Source organism: Pogona vitticeps, chromosome 7, assembly GCF_051106095.1.
Source record: "Pogona vitticeps strain Pit_001003342236 chromosome 7, PviZW2.1, whole genome shotgun sequence".
In the NCBI taxonomy this organism is placed as follows: domain Eukaryota; kingdom Metazoa; phylum Chordata; class Lepidosauria; order Squamata; family Agamidae; genus Pogona; species Pogona vitticeps.
Window position 1 is genome coordinate 28,655,240 of NC_135789.1, and position 14,407 is coordinate 28,669,646.

Consider the following 14,407-nt stretch of genomic DNA (forward strand, 5'->3'; position numbering starts at 1 on the left):
GTGTTTTAATACAAACATATATAATTTAACTCTCCAAAAACCTGACCAGCAAGTAGTTTCACCAGAGGACCACTAAGATAATGTGGGATGGCCCACCACTGTTAGCCAAATCTTTCAAGACTAGCCCATTAGTGATTAGGGTGCATCCATGTCACCCTTTGACCTCCTGGCAACCAAGATAACAGAAAAAATAATTTGCGGACAGATGTGCCTTGAGTCTACCCAACAGCTGACCCTTAAACTACAATCCCACAATGTACAGTTTAAAAGAGAGTCCAAATCCTTTGGACAGGATTCAAGTAGCTACATTTTATGGGCCTCTATAAGCCCCCATAGAACCATTATTCTCTGCACAGTAATTATTAGGAGGATTTCAATGACATTTCACATTTTCTCTGCAACTTACATTTGAGCCCATAAGCAAGTTCAAACATGTTTATGACTGATCTGGCCTTTCTCACCAGATTACTCATAAGCATGTTCAAATCCACCCAATCAACTCAACCATAGGTTGCAGGAAAAAAATGACATGTCATAGAAATCTTCCCCTAGTAATTATATACTTTAACTTAATAAAACCAGGCATTACAATGTGGATTTTCATACTCCTAAAAGGTTCTGCACCAGGATACATATCCTTGAGACCCCAACAGATCAACTTGTTGATTTGCTAAAATCAATAATCTGCACCTCCTGTTGCCTATACAACATCTTGTGATTCCTAATGATCCCATCTTTAACGTCTTCTAGAAAGACATAAAGACTTAAAGGCTGACTAAAAGCATGAAGAATAAAACTACATCTAACTACCACTATGTCCTTTTTATTCAGCTTTCGAGTAGTGGTTTTATTTGGCCCAGCTCTGTGCTTCCTTTCCTTCATTCCTACAGCAAAATATTTTTGTGACCTGGGTGGAAAGCTTGGCATGGTGAACTTCCAGAGCCAGAGGGAAAGAATTTTTGTGCACTGAAGACTTGATGTCAGAACAGCTAATTAGCATCAATGAGTCATACCTTGCTTGTGCTATTTGATGGGTATCTTCCTTATTAACATGCAACCTGTAGTTTCTAGGCAGATACAAAAATTCCTTTGAGATGCAATCACCTCAGACGTTTGTGCAAAGATAAAAAAGTTGTTCAAATTTAAAATTTGCACCTCATTTCAGTGTAACACACCTCAGCACGTGAACAAAATCAATACTATTTAAAAGACAGCAGGAGGTCACCACCCACTAAACGTTTGTCCCGTGTAAAATCTTTATGATTTTCAAGGCAGACATGAAGGTGTCTCATAAGGCATTCTAAAATTATTGCCTATTCGCTTAAATAAGTGGAGAGAAGGGAGGGAAGAATGATTGGAAGTTCTTTCCCCTTTGTTTCAGCTTTTTCACAGCAGAAGGATGAAACATGGACTATCACCACTCTACAGAGTCACTGTCTACTGAGAAGCACTTCAGAAAGTTCTCCAATACGGCTGCTCCTCTTCTGTGTTTTGGAACAGAGCTTTCATCAGCCCCAACTAGGATGGGCCAATGGAAGGCTAGTCGAAAATATATGAAGGGACTCGGGTTCGAGAAGGAGCCATTAGAGATCCAACAACTAGTGCTGAAGCTGTGTTGGTTTAGAAGAGCATCTGCACTTCAAATGCTCAGAGGCATATCATCAGTATGGAGGCACACGAAGCTGATGATCCCTTAAAGAACTCAACTGAAGCAGGCTGTTTTTAACCTAGAAGATCAACTGAGCTGCAAAATCAATGGACTGTACCATAATTCAGACATATCAATTCCAATCTTTCTTTTAGATAGAGATATGGAAAGACAGAAGAAGCTGGGATGAGTAGGGGGAGACAAAAAAAAATACCCTGTAACCTACACACAATGGAGATGGGGTTTCGGTAAGTAGGTTATCATCTCAAAACATGGGGGGGGGCTGCAGAAGTAATACAGTTGGTTTTTTGCCTGTGAGAAAAACATTTCATACTTAGCATGAAAACTATACTAGGCACACAGAGATCTAAGTCATGAGTGAAAAAAAACTTTCACTTGTTATCCTAGGCTGAAACAGATTTTGTTTTTTAAGCGAGGTTCCAAAAAACTGGGCACCTAAAGCAAGTGACTCATCTTTGTACTTGGAAGAATTTTTTTTCCTTTAGAAGACAGACACTGCAGTGCATTTGCCATAGATTTATTCCTTCGCTTCATGTTTTGAAACTGGAGTCATGCTTTGTATTTTTTAAAAAGAACAGAAGACTCAACGGGCAAATGACGCAGGCTTGTAATTTGCAGAGAGGATTATTTTACATTCAGGAAAAAGGCGGAGGAGAAAAGTCACTGCAATTAGTATACTTTTTCAAGCTAAAAAAGGAGAATGGTTTGTAATCTGGTTCTCACTTGGCCTGCAGATTTCAGGAGGAAACAGTCTGGCATGCTGCATTCCTCACAGAAGATTAATGCTTTCAAGAGACTCGAGTTGCAAGGCTATGGGGCATCATTTTTACTACATCCTACTCTACCATCTATAACAGCTCTTAAGAATTTTTCTTTTCTGAAGGGGCTAATTGAGACTGCTGTTTAGCCAAATACAGTATATGCTTCTTATTTTGAGAACAATCACTCTGGACATTTTTCTTGGGCACGGATGCTTTGAAATCAGGCTATCAGATCTGTGAAGAAGCCAAATATATTCTCTCTACCAACAACACACATCATTTACCCCAACACTCTGTTAAGTGGAGCAATTCTGAGTAATAATTCCATTAACATGTTCTTCCCCAAAGCTACTCATTGTTTGATCTAGCATCCAGGTAAGGGAATTTCTTACCTCTATGTCAACAAAGAGGCCAGATAGGAAGATTAATACATTATCTGTCGTTGTTCAAGCCCATTTAATATTCTAGCAAAAATTAACTAAAATAAGTTCTAGAACGCAGTGCTGCAGTTCTACCAAATAAGGAGTGAGGGATACAGAAGGCCTTTATGTAAAAGTCAGATTAATATAGTTAAGAGGAAGAAGAAAACATTATCTGTAAAACACTACTGCCTAGATTAAGTAAGTTTTGGAAGAGTCAAGAAAATCTTATGAAACACGTGAACACGTATACAAAAAAGGGAAAAAGAATGAACTGTAGAGTATGGAAATATAAGATGCAATAAAGAGAAAGGAATAGATGATGAGAAACAAGTAAAACCAGACAGCAGTAATAATCAGATGTGGGGTGAACAGAACACAACACTGTGATTGAGGGGATCCTCTTAGGACCAAGAAATTACAATAAAGAAGAATAAAGTTTAAAAACAGATTACAGAAAAATTGGAGAATAACACTATAAAAGGTGAAAGATATCATAAACAGTACCATAACTGTTGACAAAAAAGCAGCGGGGAAAATTCAAAAATATTAAAGACAACAGTAAGGGGGTAAAGCAGAATTCAATATGCAAAGAGAACAGAGGATCAAAATTGGCAAGAAAGGGGGTACAAAATTAAAAATTAGTAAAACTGCTATGAACATTGTTTAAAAAGAGTTGACCATCCATGATAACATAGTTGTGGAGAGGCCAGTAAAAGTAGCAGCAACCACGAAGCAAGAAGTTCAGAGAGGCCTATTATACAGAACACTCGTCTGCAAAGTCGTGTGGCACCTTAAAAACTGAAGGGAAAAATGATGCCAGGGATAGGAGTAAAGGGAGTCAGCTGCAATATGAAAAAACCCAAGAAATTCAAACAAAACCAAAATGGAAGCAAGCAAAACCAACTTATGAGGGAAGGAAAAAGACATTAATTTTGCCGAGAGCCTCGAAGAAACGAGAGAGAAAAACACAGCAAAGTAATGGGAGAGACCACGCTCAAAAGAACACAAGATGGAGAGGAGGACTGAAATGAGCAAACTGGACAGATTCTCATTTTGCAGTGTAGGAGTGAAGGAAAAATAACTTCAGATTCCCAGTTCAATGCAGGCAGGGGAGAAAAATGCAGACAGTGGAATAAAGAAGAAGGGGCTAGAGACAGAATTGCTTAGGAATAGATTACTTTGAAAATCCTAAACAACTGCTGGAGGGGGGGGTGGAGAAAGAATGCAGCAGGAGCAAAACTGGAGGTGGTGGAAGAGTACACAGAAAATGGAGAAAGGAAAAAAAGATTAGTTAAGGGTCCTAGAAAGCTTGGGAAGGGGAGAAAGAGAAATCAAGAATGTGGGAGCAGAAAAATGGAGGGGGGTGGAATATGCAGACTCTCTACGGAGGGAGAAGATGAGTTTAAAAAAAGCCAGAGGTGGAAGAGGATTTTGTAGAATGAAAGAAAACACTTAAAAAAATTTTTTTCCAAGCAGCAGAGATCCTGGGAGGGAGAGAAAAATAAAACAGATGACTCAATAAACGCAAATAATAAAGGACTGGGGAAAAACAGAGAACACTTAGAAAACAAGAGTGGCGGGTCATCATTGCATCAGGATAAAGAGTGGGGGAGGAAAACCCTTCGCCAGTAAATCAGCTTATTTTCTGAAAAGAAAAGGGGAAAAAAACACGATCCCTCCTCTTTCTCCCTCCTTTAAAAAAAAAAAGGAGAAAAAAACCCGAAGGAGCTGCAGTTTGGCCTATATGTCGAGCTGAAAAGCTTGGATGGTGGTTTCGGGGGTGGGGAAGAGAAAAGCAAGGCTGAAAAATTAGTATTTGCAACGGGGAGCAAAAAAAAGAGAAGAGAGGGAAAAAAGGAGGTGGGAAAAAAAAGAGAGAGAGAAAGAAAGAGCGCGCTATAGCCGGCCTCCCACAGCGATGGAAAGAGAGAGCGAGGGAAAAGGAGGGAGAGAGAGACTGAGAGCAGTTACTTTCTCCTCCTCTTCGCTCCCGTTATTCCTCCCCACCCCACCCCCGGGCAGGAGTATTAATACTGGGGGAAGAGGCGACGGGGGGGGAGGCTATAAAGGGGAAAAAAAGAGAGATAAGGGCGCCCACTATTGCTGCCTCACAAGAGCAAGCCGGCCTTCTTAGTCCTCCTCCTCCTCCTTTTACGAACAGGGGAGGCCTAGACCTAGATTGATGCGGGGGGGGGGGGGGAAAGAGAGAGAGAGAGTTGGGTCTCGTGGGTGGCGGCGGGGGGGGCAAATGTCCAGGCCGGCGCGCGCTCAGGGGGGGCGGGGACGACCTCGGGTGGCTGTTATTTTAATTTTTTTTTGTGGTGGGGGTGGTGGGTTTTTTTTTGGGGGGGGGGTTAAGAAAAATTTAAATTTTTAAAAATCCAAGGAGGGAAAAAAAAAGAGTGGGGGGAATTTTTTTTTTCCTTCCGTTTCTTTTTTTCCTCACCTGAAAAAGGAACGCGGTCCAATTGGCCTCCATGGCTGAAGAAGCGGCGGCGGCGGCGGCGGCGTGAGGGAAGGAGGGAGGCTGTGAGGGGCCCACCGGGGAGAGGGGGGGCCGTGTGGAAAATTATATATATTTTATATATATATAGATATATGTTCTTTTTCTCCTCCTCCTCCTCCCCCCCGCCCCCCCTTCTTTATATGTGATAGCTGGGCCGGGGGTGGTTCTCTGAGGAGAGGGTCTCTCCCTTCTTCTTCTTCTTCTTCCTCTCCCCCCCTCCTTCCCTCCCTCCCTCTCCTACCACCTCCTCCTCCTCCTCCTCAGGCCCGGCGGCCTGGTCTTGCGGCTGCGGCTCCCCTCACCGCGCTCGCTTGCCCCGCTCTTCCTTCCTTCCTCCCTCTCGCTCGCTCGCTCTCTCTCTCGGCCGCCCGCTTGGCTTCCCTCCCTCTCCCTCCCTCTCTCCCTCCTCCTCCCTCTTCTCCCTCCTCGGGGCCCCCAGCTACATGGAGCCGACAACAAAGCACAAGCGGCGGCGGCTGTTACTGCGGCGGCGGCGGAGGAGGAGGAGGCGGAGGAGGCGGCTCAACATGGCAGCGCCACCGCGGCCGCGCTTCCGCTAACCCCCCGAGCCGTACCATGGAGAGGGGAAAAAAGGGGAGCCTTCGCGGAGGCGGCCGCCTGGAAATCCAAGGGGGAGGGGGGGGGGAAATGGCGCTTCCAACCCCTCCCTCCGTGGATTGGGCTGGACGTGGACTCAGGCCGCTCCGCTCATTGAGTTTGGAAGGGCCGCGGGTGGGGAGGGGGGAGAGAACAGCGGAGCGCCCCCGCGGAGGCCCGAGTTGGAACAGTCCGCTCTCCTCAGGCTGTGGAAGGGGAGGGGGGGAACCCGCTCGAGAATTTTTTTTTAAGCTCTCAGAAGATGGAGGAGAGAGAAGGAGGGCGAGGGTGAAGGCCAGGGCTGGTCAATTCGGGCTCGCCTCCTTCACCTCAGCGTCGTCGTCCCCCCTCCACACACACACACACACACACACACACACAGTTTCCTGAGGACAGATTTGGCCTCTAAGGGGGAGGGGGGGGACATTCCTCTCAAAAGACGATGAGGAAGGAATTCCCTTTCTTTCCCCCCTCCACAAAAAAAACAAATTAAACAAAAAATCACCAGGTGTTCAGTGGAGAAAAAAAATCCCTTACAAAAGCAGGCCTACAATTTATTACTAATATTATTAGTAGTATTATTATTACTAATAATAATAGTATTATTACTATTACTAGTAGTGCTCTTATTATAATTATTAATAATACTACTATTACAATATTACTATTACTACCAGTAGTAGTACTGTTATCATTAACCAATTTTATCTGTTATATAATACCAGTCAATGTTTTTATAGTTTTGATTGACTGTGCCTGGTGTTTCTGAATAATAATAATAATATAGAGTCAAAAATTAATAATTGTAAAACCTAACAAAAGTACAGAGACCTGGCAATCAAAACATCTCGCTTGTGGATGAAACACACTTCAGTGGTCCCCGTAGATATTGGGGCTTTGGGAACAATATCAAGAAATTTCACCCAGTGTTATAAGCATTTACAGATCTCAGACGTCACACCATTAGAGCTACAAAAATGTCAATATTAAGAATATCACACATCCTGCACCAATATTTTAACAGATACTCCATTTTTAACCAAAATATATCTCTTATACCAGTCAATGTTTTTGATTTTGATTGACTGTGCCTCGTGTTTTTTAATAATAATAATCTGCCCCTGCTTCTGAAAAGATACCATCTCTCTGGGATTTTTGCAAGGCATTTGCTTGAGAGTAAGACTCATTGAACTCTTATGGGACTCACTGGCCAAAATCCTGGTGCTTAGTGTCCTAAGCCCTTTGAATCAACTTCTCCCTAAGTTCCATTGATTTAAATAGGCCTACTCTAATGGCAAGGTACAGTGCTAAAGTTAGATATGCCTGGAATGGCATGCTAAAAATAATTTGTTTCACAACAGGATCTGCTTTCTTGAAAAGTTGAATTGGATGTGCTAAAGAAATATAATCCCATATTCACTCAGGAGTAAGTCTCATTTCTTAGAAATTCATTCCACCGTTTTTTGCACCTTAGGCAGCAGTCCCTTTGCTCCAAACATCCTCCTCCTCTTCCTCCTCTGCCTCCTTCTTCATTATTATTATTATTATTATTATTATTATTATTATTATTATTATTATTATTATTATTATTATTATTATTATTATTATTATTATTATTATTATTATTATTATTATTATTATTAACTGCTTCCAAACTCATATAATTGCTAGACTGGGTTGGGATCCAGTCTTAAATGAACACTGAAGTTAATCCAATTAACACTAGCGGCAAATGTCCACAAAATTGTGATGCAGATTGGAATCCAGTTCTAAATGAATGTGGAACTAAAGACAATTAACATTAATAGGACTTACTACTGAGCAAACATGGTTAGGGTTGCACGGTGGTGAGGTCGTTCCCTCAAGGTCCACAGTGGTCATTTATTAAAAAGTGCATGTAATTGCACTGTTGCTACCTTTTGAAACAATTCAAAATTTTAACATGCTCTATGAGCTCAACTATCAAGATTCCATATTAAAACCAAGGAAGGTTCCTTTCCTTCTGTGGTCTTACAATTTTTGCTTCCAATGTCAAACTTAATCACACGTACCTATATCCGTCCTCTGGCTATGTGTATAATTTATGGTATCACTTATACATGGTTACATCACAGTAATGCAATCTCTGTGGCTGCCAGTGTTTTATTTAGTATACAGACAGGTAAAACAGATCCACTCTGGTGTTTGAGAACAATGGATACCTGGCAATCAAATCACATTTGCACACACTCACATTTCCCTCTTTAAACCTTCATAATGGTGATTTGATCAATCAAAACCACATATCGCTTTGAAAGAGGAAGTTGTTTTTGACCACACAATTAAAGCCAACTTTGCCACCTCTTTGTAGCAGCCCAGAAATACAGGAAACATGGGCTATAGCTATGTGGTTGCTTCGTTTTATTTTAAATATTTTTATACTGCCCTTTTCCAAACAAAGTCAAGGTGGTGCACAACAAAATCAAGCACAGAAAAATAAAACTGAAAAATACACCCTCACTCAACACTATAAATACAACCCAAGTAGCCATTTAAAAAGTCTCCACCCCACAGTAGGGGCACGTTAATTTAGCCTAAGGGGCTAAAATCCATTTGCATCGAAGTGCAATAAAACTCTTAGCATTACATTCATTCATTCATTCTGATGTGGTAATAAAGAAGTTGACAATATCACACCAACAGAAGGTTGACCTTTTGAACATCCTCAGGAATGCCCTTAAGTACAGAAATTGGGCCCACTGTGCAATCCCATGTTTACATATTCAAAAATCTGAAAGTTCAGTAGGACTTACTGTCTGTGAAGTGTGCTTTGAAAGGCTAAAAAAAGAGGCTGATATAGATAGGTAAATAGACTTGTAAGAGTGACTGACAAACAGATCCCTCAAATTGATCCAGAAAATCCTTGACTGAAATGCTATCTACAGTAGTTCTCATTATGTATGTATGTATGTATGTATGTATGTATGTATGTATGTATGTATGTATGTATGTATGTATGTATGTATGTATGTATGTATGTATGTATGTATGTATGTATGTATGTATACATACTGTGTATATACAGTACACACAAACACACACACAGCGAGAGTAACGTAGTGGATAGAAATGGACTGGGACTCAAGATACCTGGATTCAAATCCTTGCTTTGCCATGGAAACTCACCTTGGGGTGACACTGGTAAACTCCCCCCCGCCTTTAAATACTGACATACTGTACCTCTACTAGGGTCACTACTAGTTGGAATATACTTAATGGCACATGGCTACAGTGAAGCAGAAGTCAATAAAAACCCATTCCCAGCTGTGGGTACTGATTCAAGACTAGCTGCCTATTACACCTTCCATTGGGCATCACACAATATTACCACTATTTGGTTATAGCCTGTTTGATGTGGAAGAACTCCCATCCTGGCCCTGGAAGCTGGTTTCCAAAGCTGGTTGTAACCTACAACCAGAGACGAGCAAAGCATTTCTACCACAGACTTTCTCTACTAAAACTTTAAAGGGAAAAAAGGTAGCAAGTATTGGTTGTGAAGGCTGCATGCTCCACAAACTTTCTGTTACCTATATACCATATCCCATTAGTGCAGGGGGGATCAGGATTGGTTCATCCTATAGGGTGAAACAGGACAGCCTTGCAAAATGAATCCAGATTTACCAGCCTTAACCACAGTCACTGCAATCTTCCAGAGGAAAAACAAATAAACAAAATTTAAGTCATTTGAGGATCAAAACAGAACCAGTTGTCTCTAGATCCTGCCTTTCCCCCAAGCTAGTTTACGAGCCTTGAAGCAGCAAATTAAGTCGGTCTCTAAACACAGTCTCTAAACAAGCCCCTCATGTTGGCACCGACAATGCCAAGGATCCAAGTCAGCTGTGAAAGCCATACGGCCACTTGGGTAGAGTTGACAGTTAAGACACAAAAGCTTAGCCTCGAATACAGAATTCAAGGCTGCATGTTCTTCTAAAGCAAGTTCCAACCCGTCAGGAGCAAGGGGGCAGATTATCAAGCCACTCAGTAGCATTCAACCAAGAACCATAACCAAAAACAGCAGCTGGTCAGTTTTGCCAGCAATAAATACAGTATACAGCTGTTCCCACCTACCCCGCAAGACTAGGCGGGTGGTGGAGGAGTATAACCATGCAGCACCTCAACATAAAAAATCCAGCAGGATCAAGCCATAAGCTCGTTTAGTCTAGGACAAGAGTTAGCAAGCTATTTATCGGAAGTTCACACACATCCAGGCCATGTAACGGTACCATATTTTTCCATGAATAAAACGCTCCCATGGATGAGACACCACCACTTTTCTAACCCAAAAGTAAGAAATCTGAGTGGGACTTAGCAAGTGTAGGGGGAAAGGGATCAAAGCTCTGCAGGATCCCTTTGATCCCTGCTTTCCCTTCCACTTGTGTTTGTTCTCAGCTTACTTCTGTGTATAAGACGACCCTCAATTTTTATTCTAAAGATTTTAGACAAAAGTATAGTCTTATACATGGAAAAATACAGTAATTATGTGCCATCGAATAAACTCTCATTATTGCAACCGTCCTTGGGATCTCTGAGGGCCTAAAACTGGTTTACCAATTTCTCCCTCTCGTGATGCTCAGGAACCAGGCAGCTTGCCCAGGCATTCACTGTGGCAGGACCTGGAACCACATCGGCCACGCCAGAATCAAAGCCGCGCTTCCCAACCTTAGGCCCCCAGATGTTCTTGGACTACAACTCCCAGAAATCCTGGCCAGCACAGCTGATAGTGAACCCTTCTGGGAGTTTAAAGGGATATCTAGATCTTCCTCCTTTTTCCTCCGTGCTGCTCCTCTATTGTTAACAGCAAAGTTTTCACTCAGAAATTAAGCAGGGGATGCATTTGACATCACTATTTATAGGGCGCCATGCTACATAAAAGCTTAGCTTTGTTATATTCCTGCAGGGCAGTGGCTGTTAACACACAAGAAGACGAGGTCAAGAAAATAAAAACAATTGGTAACCCTAAACAGATCTGTTTTGGCTTTCCTCTGGGAGCTATTTATTCCCAGTAATACATTTTGCGCAATCAAAAGAAAAACCCCTACCTAAGGTCTGGCCCTACTATTAGGCAAAGCGTGGCAGGTGCCACAAGCAGGAAACAGACTGGATGCAAGGCTAGCACCAAGCACCCATTGCATGTTAACAGAATGTATTTCATTAGCTCTTGTATGTATGTGTGTGTGCGCACATCTCCAACGGATGCATTTCAGCAGCATCTGTCAGAAGGATATCCTCAGAGTCAAACATCTCTATTTTCCAAGAGCGGATGTCATATAATGCAGTGTGCCAGCCTCACCTATGGAGGACAGGGAGAAATATATATTTTTCTAAAGAGCCGAGACAAAAGTCCAGGGATTGTAAAGCTGCAGAGCCAAAAAGGGAAAGAAGCTGCCATATATCCTCCCTTTGCTGACTAGAAGGTGTCTCCTCCCCCCCCAACATCCCCACTGCACAGACACACAGATAGTTTTTTCCATTTCCCCAGAAAAACAAGGAAAGTGGAATGGAAGATGCTGATGTAGCAGCTTTGACAAGGAGATGCCCCATTAAACGCTGTTCTCGTTGTCTGCAGTCCACCAGGGATATATGACTTTCATTTAAGAGGGAGGGAGAGGAGAAAACTTGTCTGCAGCTATGATGATGCAGAGACACTGAAGGTTATACGATGCAGCTCAAACAAGGCAAAAGGGTGGATGGACCGCTACGGATCCGTTTACTGCTTTCCCCGTTTCTTAGCTCAATTGATTCACCTTTTCACGTATGGTGGATGTATGTTTTTCGGCTGCTTCGACAGGCACGCTGCCACCTCTCCTTGACTTTTCATGCTTGCCTCGGCTAGTAATTAAAAACAAACCTCCAGGAAATGCAGGGAAAGAAAAGAGGCCAGCTGCAGAAATCTGTGACACTACCTGGATTAAATACAAAAGCCGAGAGGCATTGAAGCTAACATAAGCAACCCTGGGCGGGAGGAGCAGGCCACTATTCTTTGCAGTCGTTTGAGCTGGATCTAAAAGCAAAAAAGTAAGAATGTGTCTGTGTTATCTTCTGCAAAATAAAATAAGAAGGCACAGTACGTATATGCATTGGAGGGAAACTATCTTGGATGGCTCTATGAGTCTTGTCCATTCATGGTCATTTCAGTAACTCTCAAGAGAGGTATGAACTAGGAAAGATTTCCATGCCTGTTGTATTTAGGAGCATTCGAGTACTTTTGCACAAAGCCTTTGCTTTATATCCGTGTACCCCAATACGATTTATAGTGTAAATCTTTTGGCACCTTTAAAAAAATTTAAAACATCACGTCTGGCAACACTGAATGCAGGAGAAATCTAGTCTTGTAAACACAGAGCTGATGCATCTAAAATCCAACACTGAATCTAGGTTTTATGCCATTTATTGGGGAACACCAAAAATTAAATGAAAAAATGGTCAATCTAGCTTCCTTTGAGAGAAGAATTCCACAATTGCCACCACAAAGATGTCTTAGCTCTCTCTTTCCACCATCCTGACATGTTTTGATGCTGGGCTATACAGTGGTGCCTTGCTAGACGTTGATAATCCCTTCCACTGAAATTACTGTTTAGCGAAATCATCGTCTAGTGAAAAGCATTTCCCCATTGGAATGCATTGAAACCTGTTTAATGCATTCCAATAGGGAAGAATTGTCGTTGTCTAGCGAAGATCGGCCATAGGAAAGCCGCTTGGCGAACCGCCGATCAGCTGTTTAAATAGCCATCTTGCGAAGCTTAGGTCCCGAAAACACCCGTTTTGCGAGCACGGAGGGAGCTGTCAAAAATCATTGTCTAGCGAAAATCGGTTTGCGAAGCAGGGACCAAACATTGTCCAGTGAAATTCCCCCATAGGAATCACTGTTTTGCAAATCGCTATAGTGATCGCAAAAAGTCAATGTATAACAAAAAAAAAACTGTCATGCGGGGTAACTGTCTAGCGAGGCACCACTGTATAGTGAAGCACACAGATCTTAGGTGGATCTGAACAACAGGAACCCATTGTTTTAGACACCCTAGCCCGAAGTCTCTTTGAGGCATCATACCTAAGCAGCAGCACATTATATTCAGAACAGAATACTCGGCTTTCATGATGTTGCTTTCCTTCTACGGTCTCCCCTGGTTGTGATCCTTCAATTCCCCCCCCCCCAGCTACAAACTACCTCTCTTCTACTGCCAGACCCTGGAGAGACGGCCAAAACTAATGGGAAGTGAACAGCAAATATATTTTCTTGGACGGAAACGTTTTTGAACCAGCCGAAAGAGCTGGATGCTAAAGGGAGTCTATCATATGTCCCTCCTTTGGGGAGAATAATATATTGTGGGTGCACACAGATGACAGTATGGAACCCAGACCATCACCTTACTGTTACTGGTGGATTCATAACATGGCATCCTATGGTCATAAATGTAACTCCCTGTACTGCAGTATAGCTGGCTGGATAGCTCAGTGCGTTAGGAGAAGTTGGGAGTTCAATTCCTCACTGTGCCTCCTAGGAGAAGAGCCACCCTGTGTAGCCTTCGACAAGCTGCAGAGTTGCAGGATGCCCCCAGAAGAAAGGCATGGTAAGCCACTTCTGAGTACTATCTACCTAGAAATCCCTGGAAAGGGTCACCATGAGTCAGAATTGACTCAACAGCACAGGACCATTACTATTATACTGTAGTATATAGCATCAACGATCACTGCAGATGGAGACAGCAGCCCTGAAATTAAAAGGCGCCTTCTTCTTGGGAGGAAAGCGATGACAAATCTTGACAGCATCTTGAAAAGCAGAGACATCACCTTGCCAACAAAAGTCCGAATAGTCAAAGCTATGGTTTTTCCTGTCGTGATGTATGGAAGTGAGAGCTGGACCATAAAGAAAGCAGACCGGCGAAGAATTGATGCCTTTGAATTGTGGTGCTGGAGGAGACTCTTGAGAATCCCCTGGACTGCAAGGAGAACAAACCTATCAGTTCTAAAGGAAATCAACCCCGAATGCTCACTTGAAGGACAGATCCTGAAGCTGAGGCTCCAGTACTTTGGCCATCTCATGAGAAGAAAAGAGTCCTTGGAAAAAACCTTGATGTTAGGAAGGTGTGATGGCAAGAGGAGAAGGGGACGACCGAGGATGAGATGGCTGGACAGTGTCTGCGAAGCAACCAACATGAACCTGACACAACTCTGGGAGGCAGTAGAAGACAGGAGGGCCTGGCGTGCTCTGGTCCATGGGGTCACGAAGAGTCGGACACGACTAAACGACTAAACACACACACATATAGCATCAACAGCTAAATTAACAAACACTGTTGATTTATGCAAAGGATGTGCACATTAACATTTATATCATGCATTGATTATATGAAATGGCAATTCCTACTGTATTATTTTCTTTCTCGTTCCTCCTTTGCTAGGGATACGAGCGTGG

General features: G+C 42.6%; 2 protein-coding genes across 10 annotated transcripts in view; both read right to left on the reverse strand.

Annotated features, from left to right (window-relative positions):
- VEZF1 (vascular endothelial zinc finger 1) overlaps positions 1-5,906 on the reverse strand; it is a 29,774-nt gene extending 23,868 nt beyond the window's left edge. For 5 of the 9 annotated variants that reach the window (XM_078379276.1, XM_078379275.1, XM_072978478.2 and 2 more), the window contains exon 1: positions 5,299-5,905. In XM_078379276.1, the coding sequence (XP_078235402.1) occupies positions 5,299-5,331 (33 nt within the window). In that variant the 5' untranslated portion in view covers positions 5,332-5,905. Of the gene's footprint in view, positions 1-5,298 lie in introns of all 9 variants that reach the window. The other 4 variants (XM_072978477.2, XM_072978474.2, XM_072978479.2 and 1 more) reach the window with 2 other exon arrangements.
- LOC140701746 (uncharacterized) overlaps positions 1-14,407 on the reverse strand; it is a 443,504-nt gene that overhangs the window by 413,048 nt on the left and 16,049 nt on the right. The gene's annotated exons all lie outside the window — the stretch shown is intronic.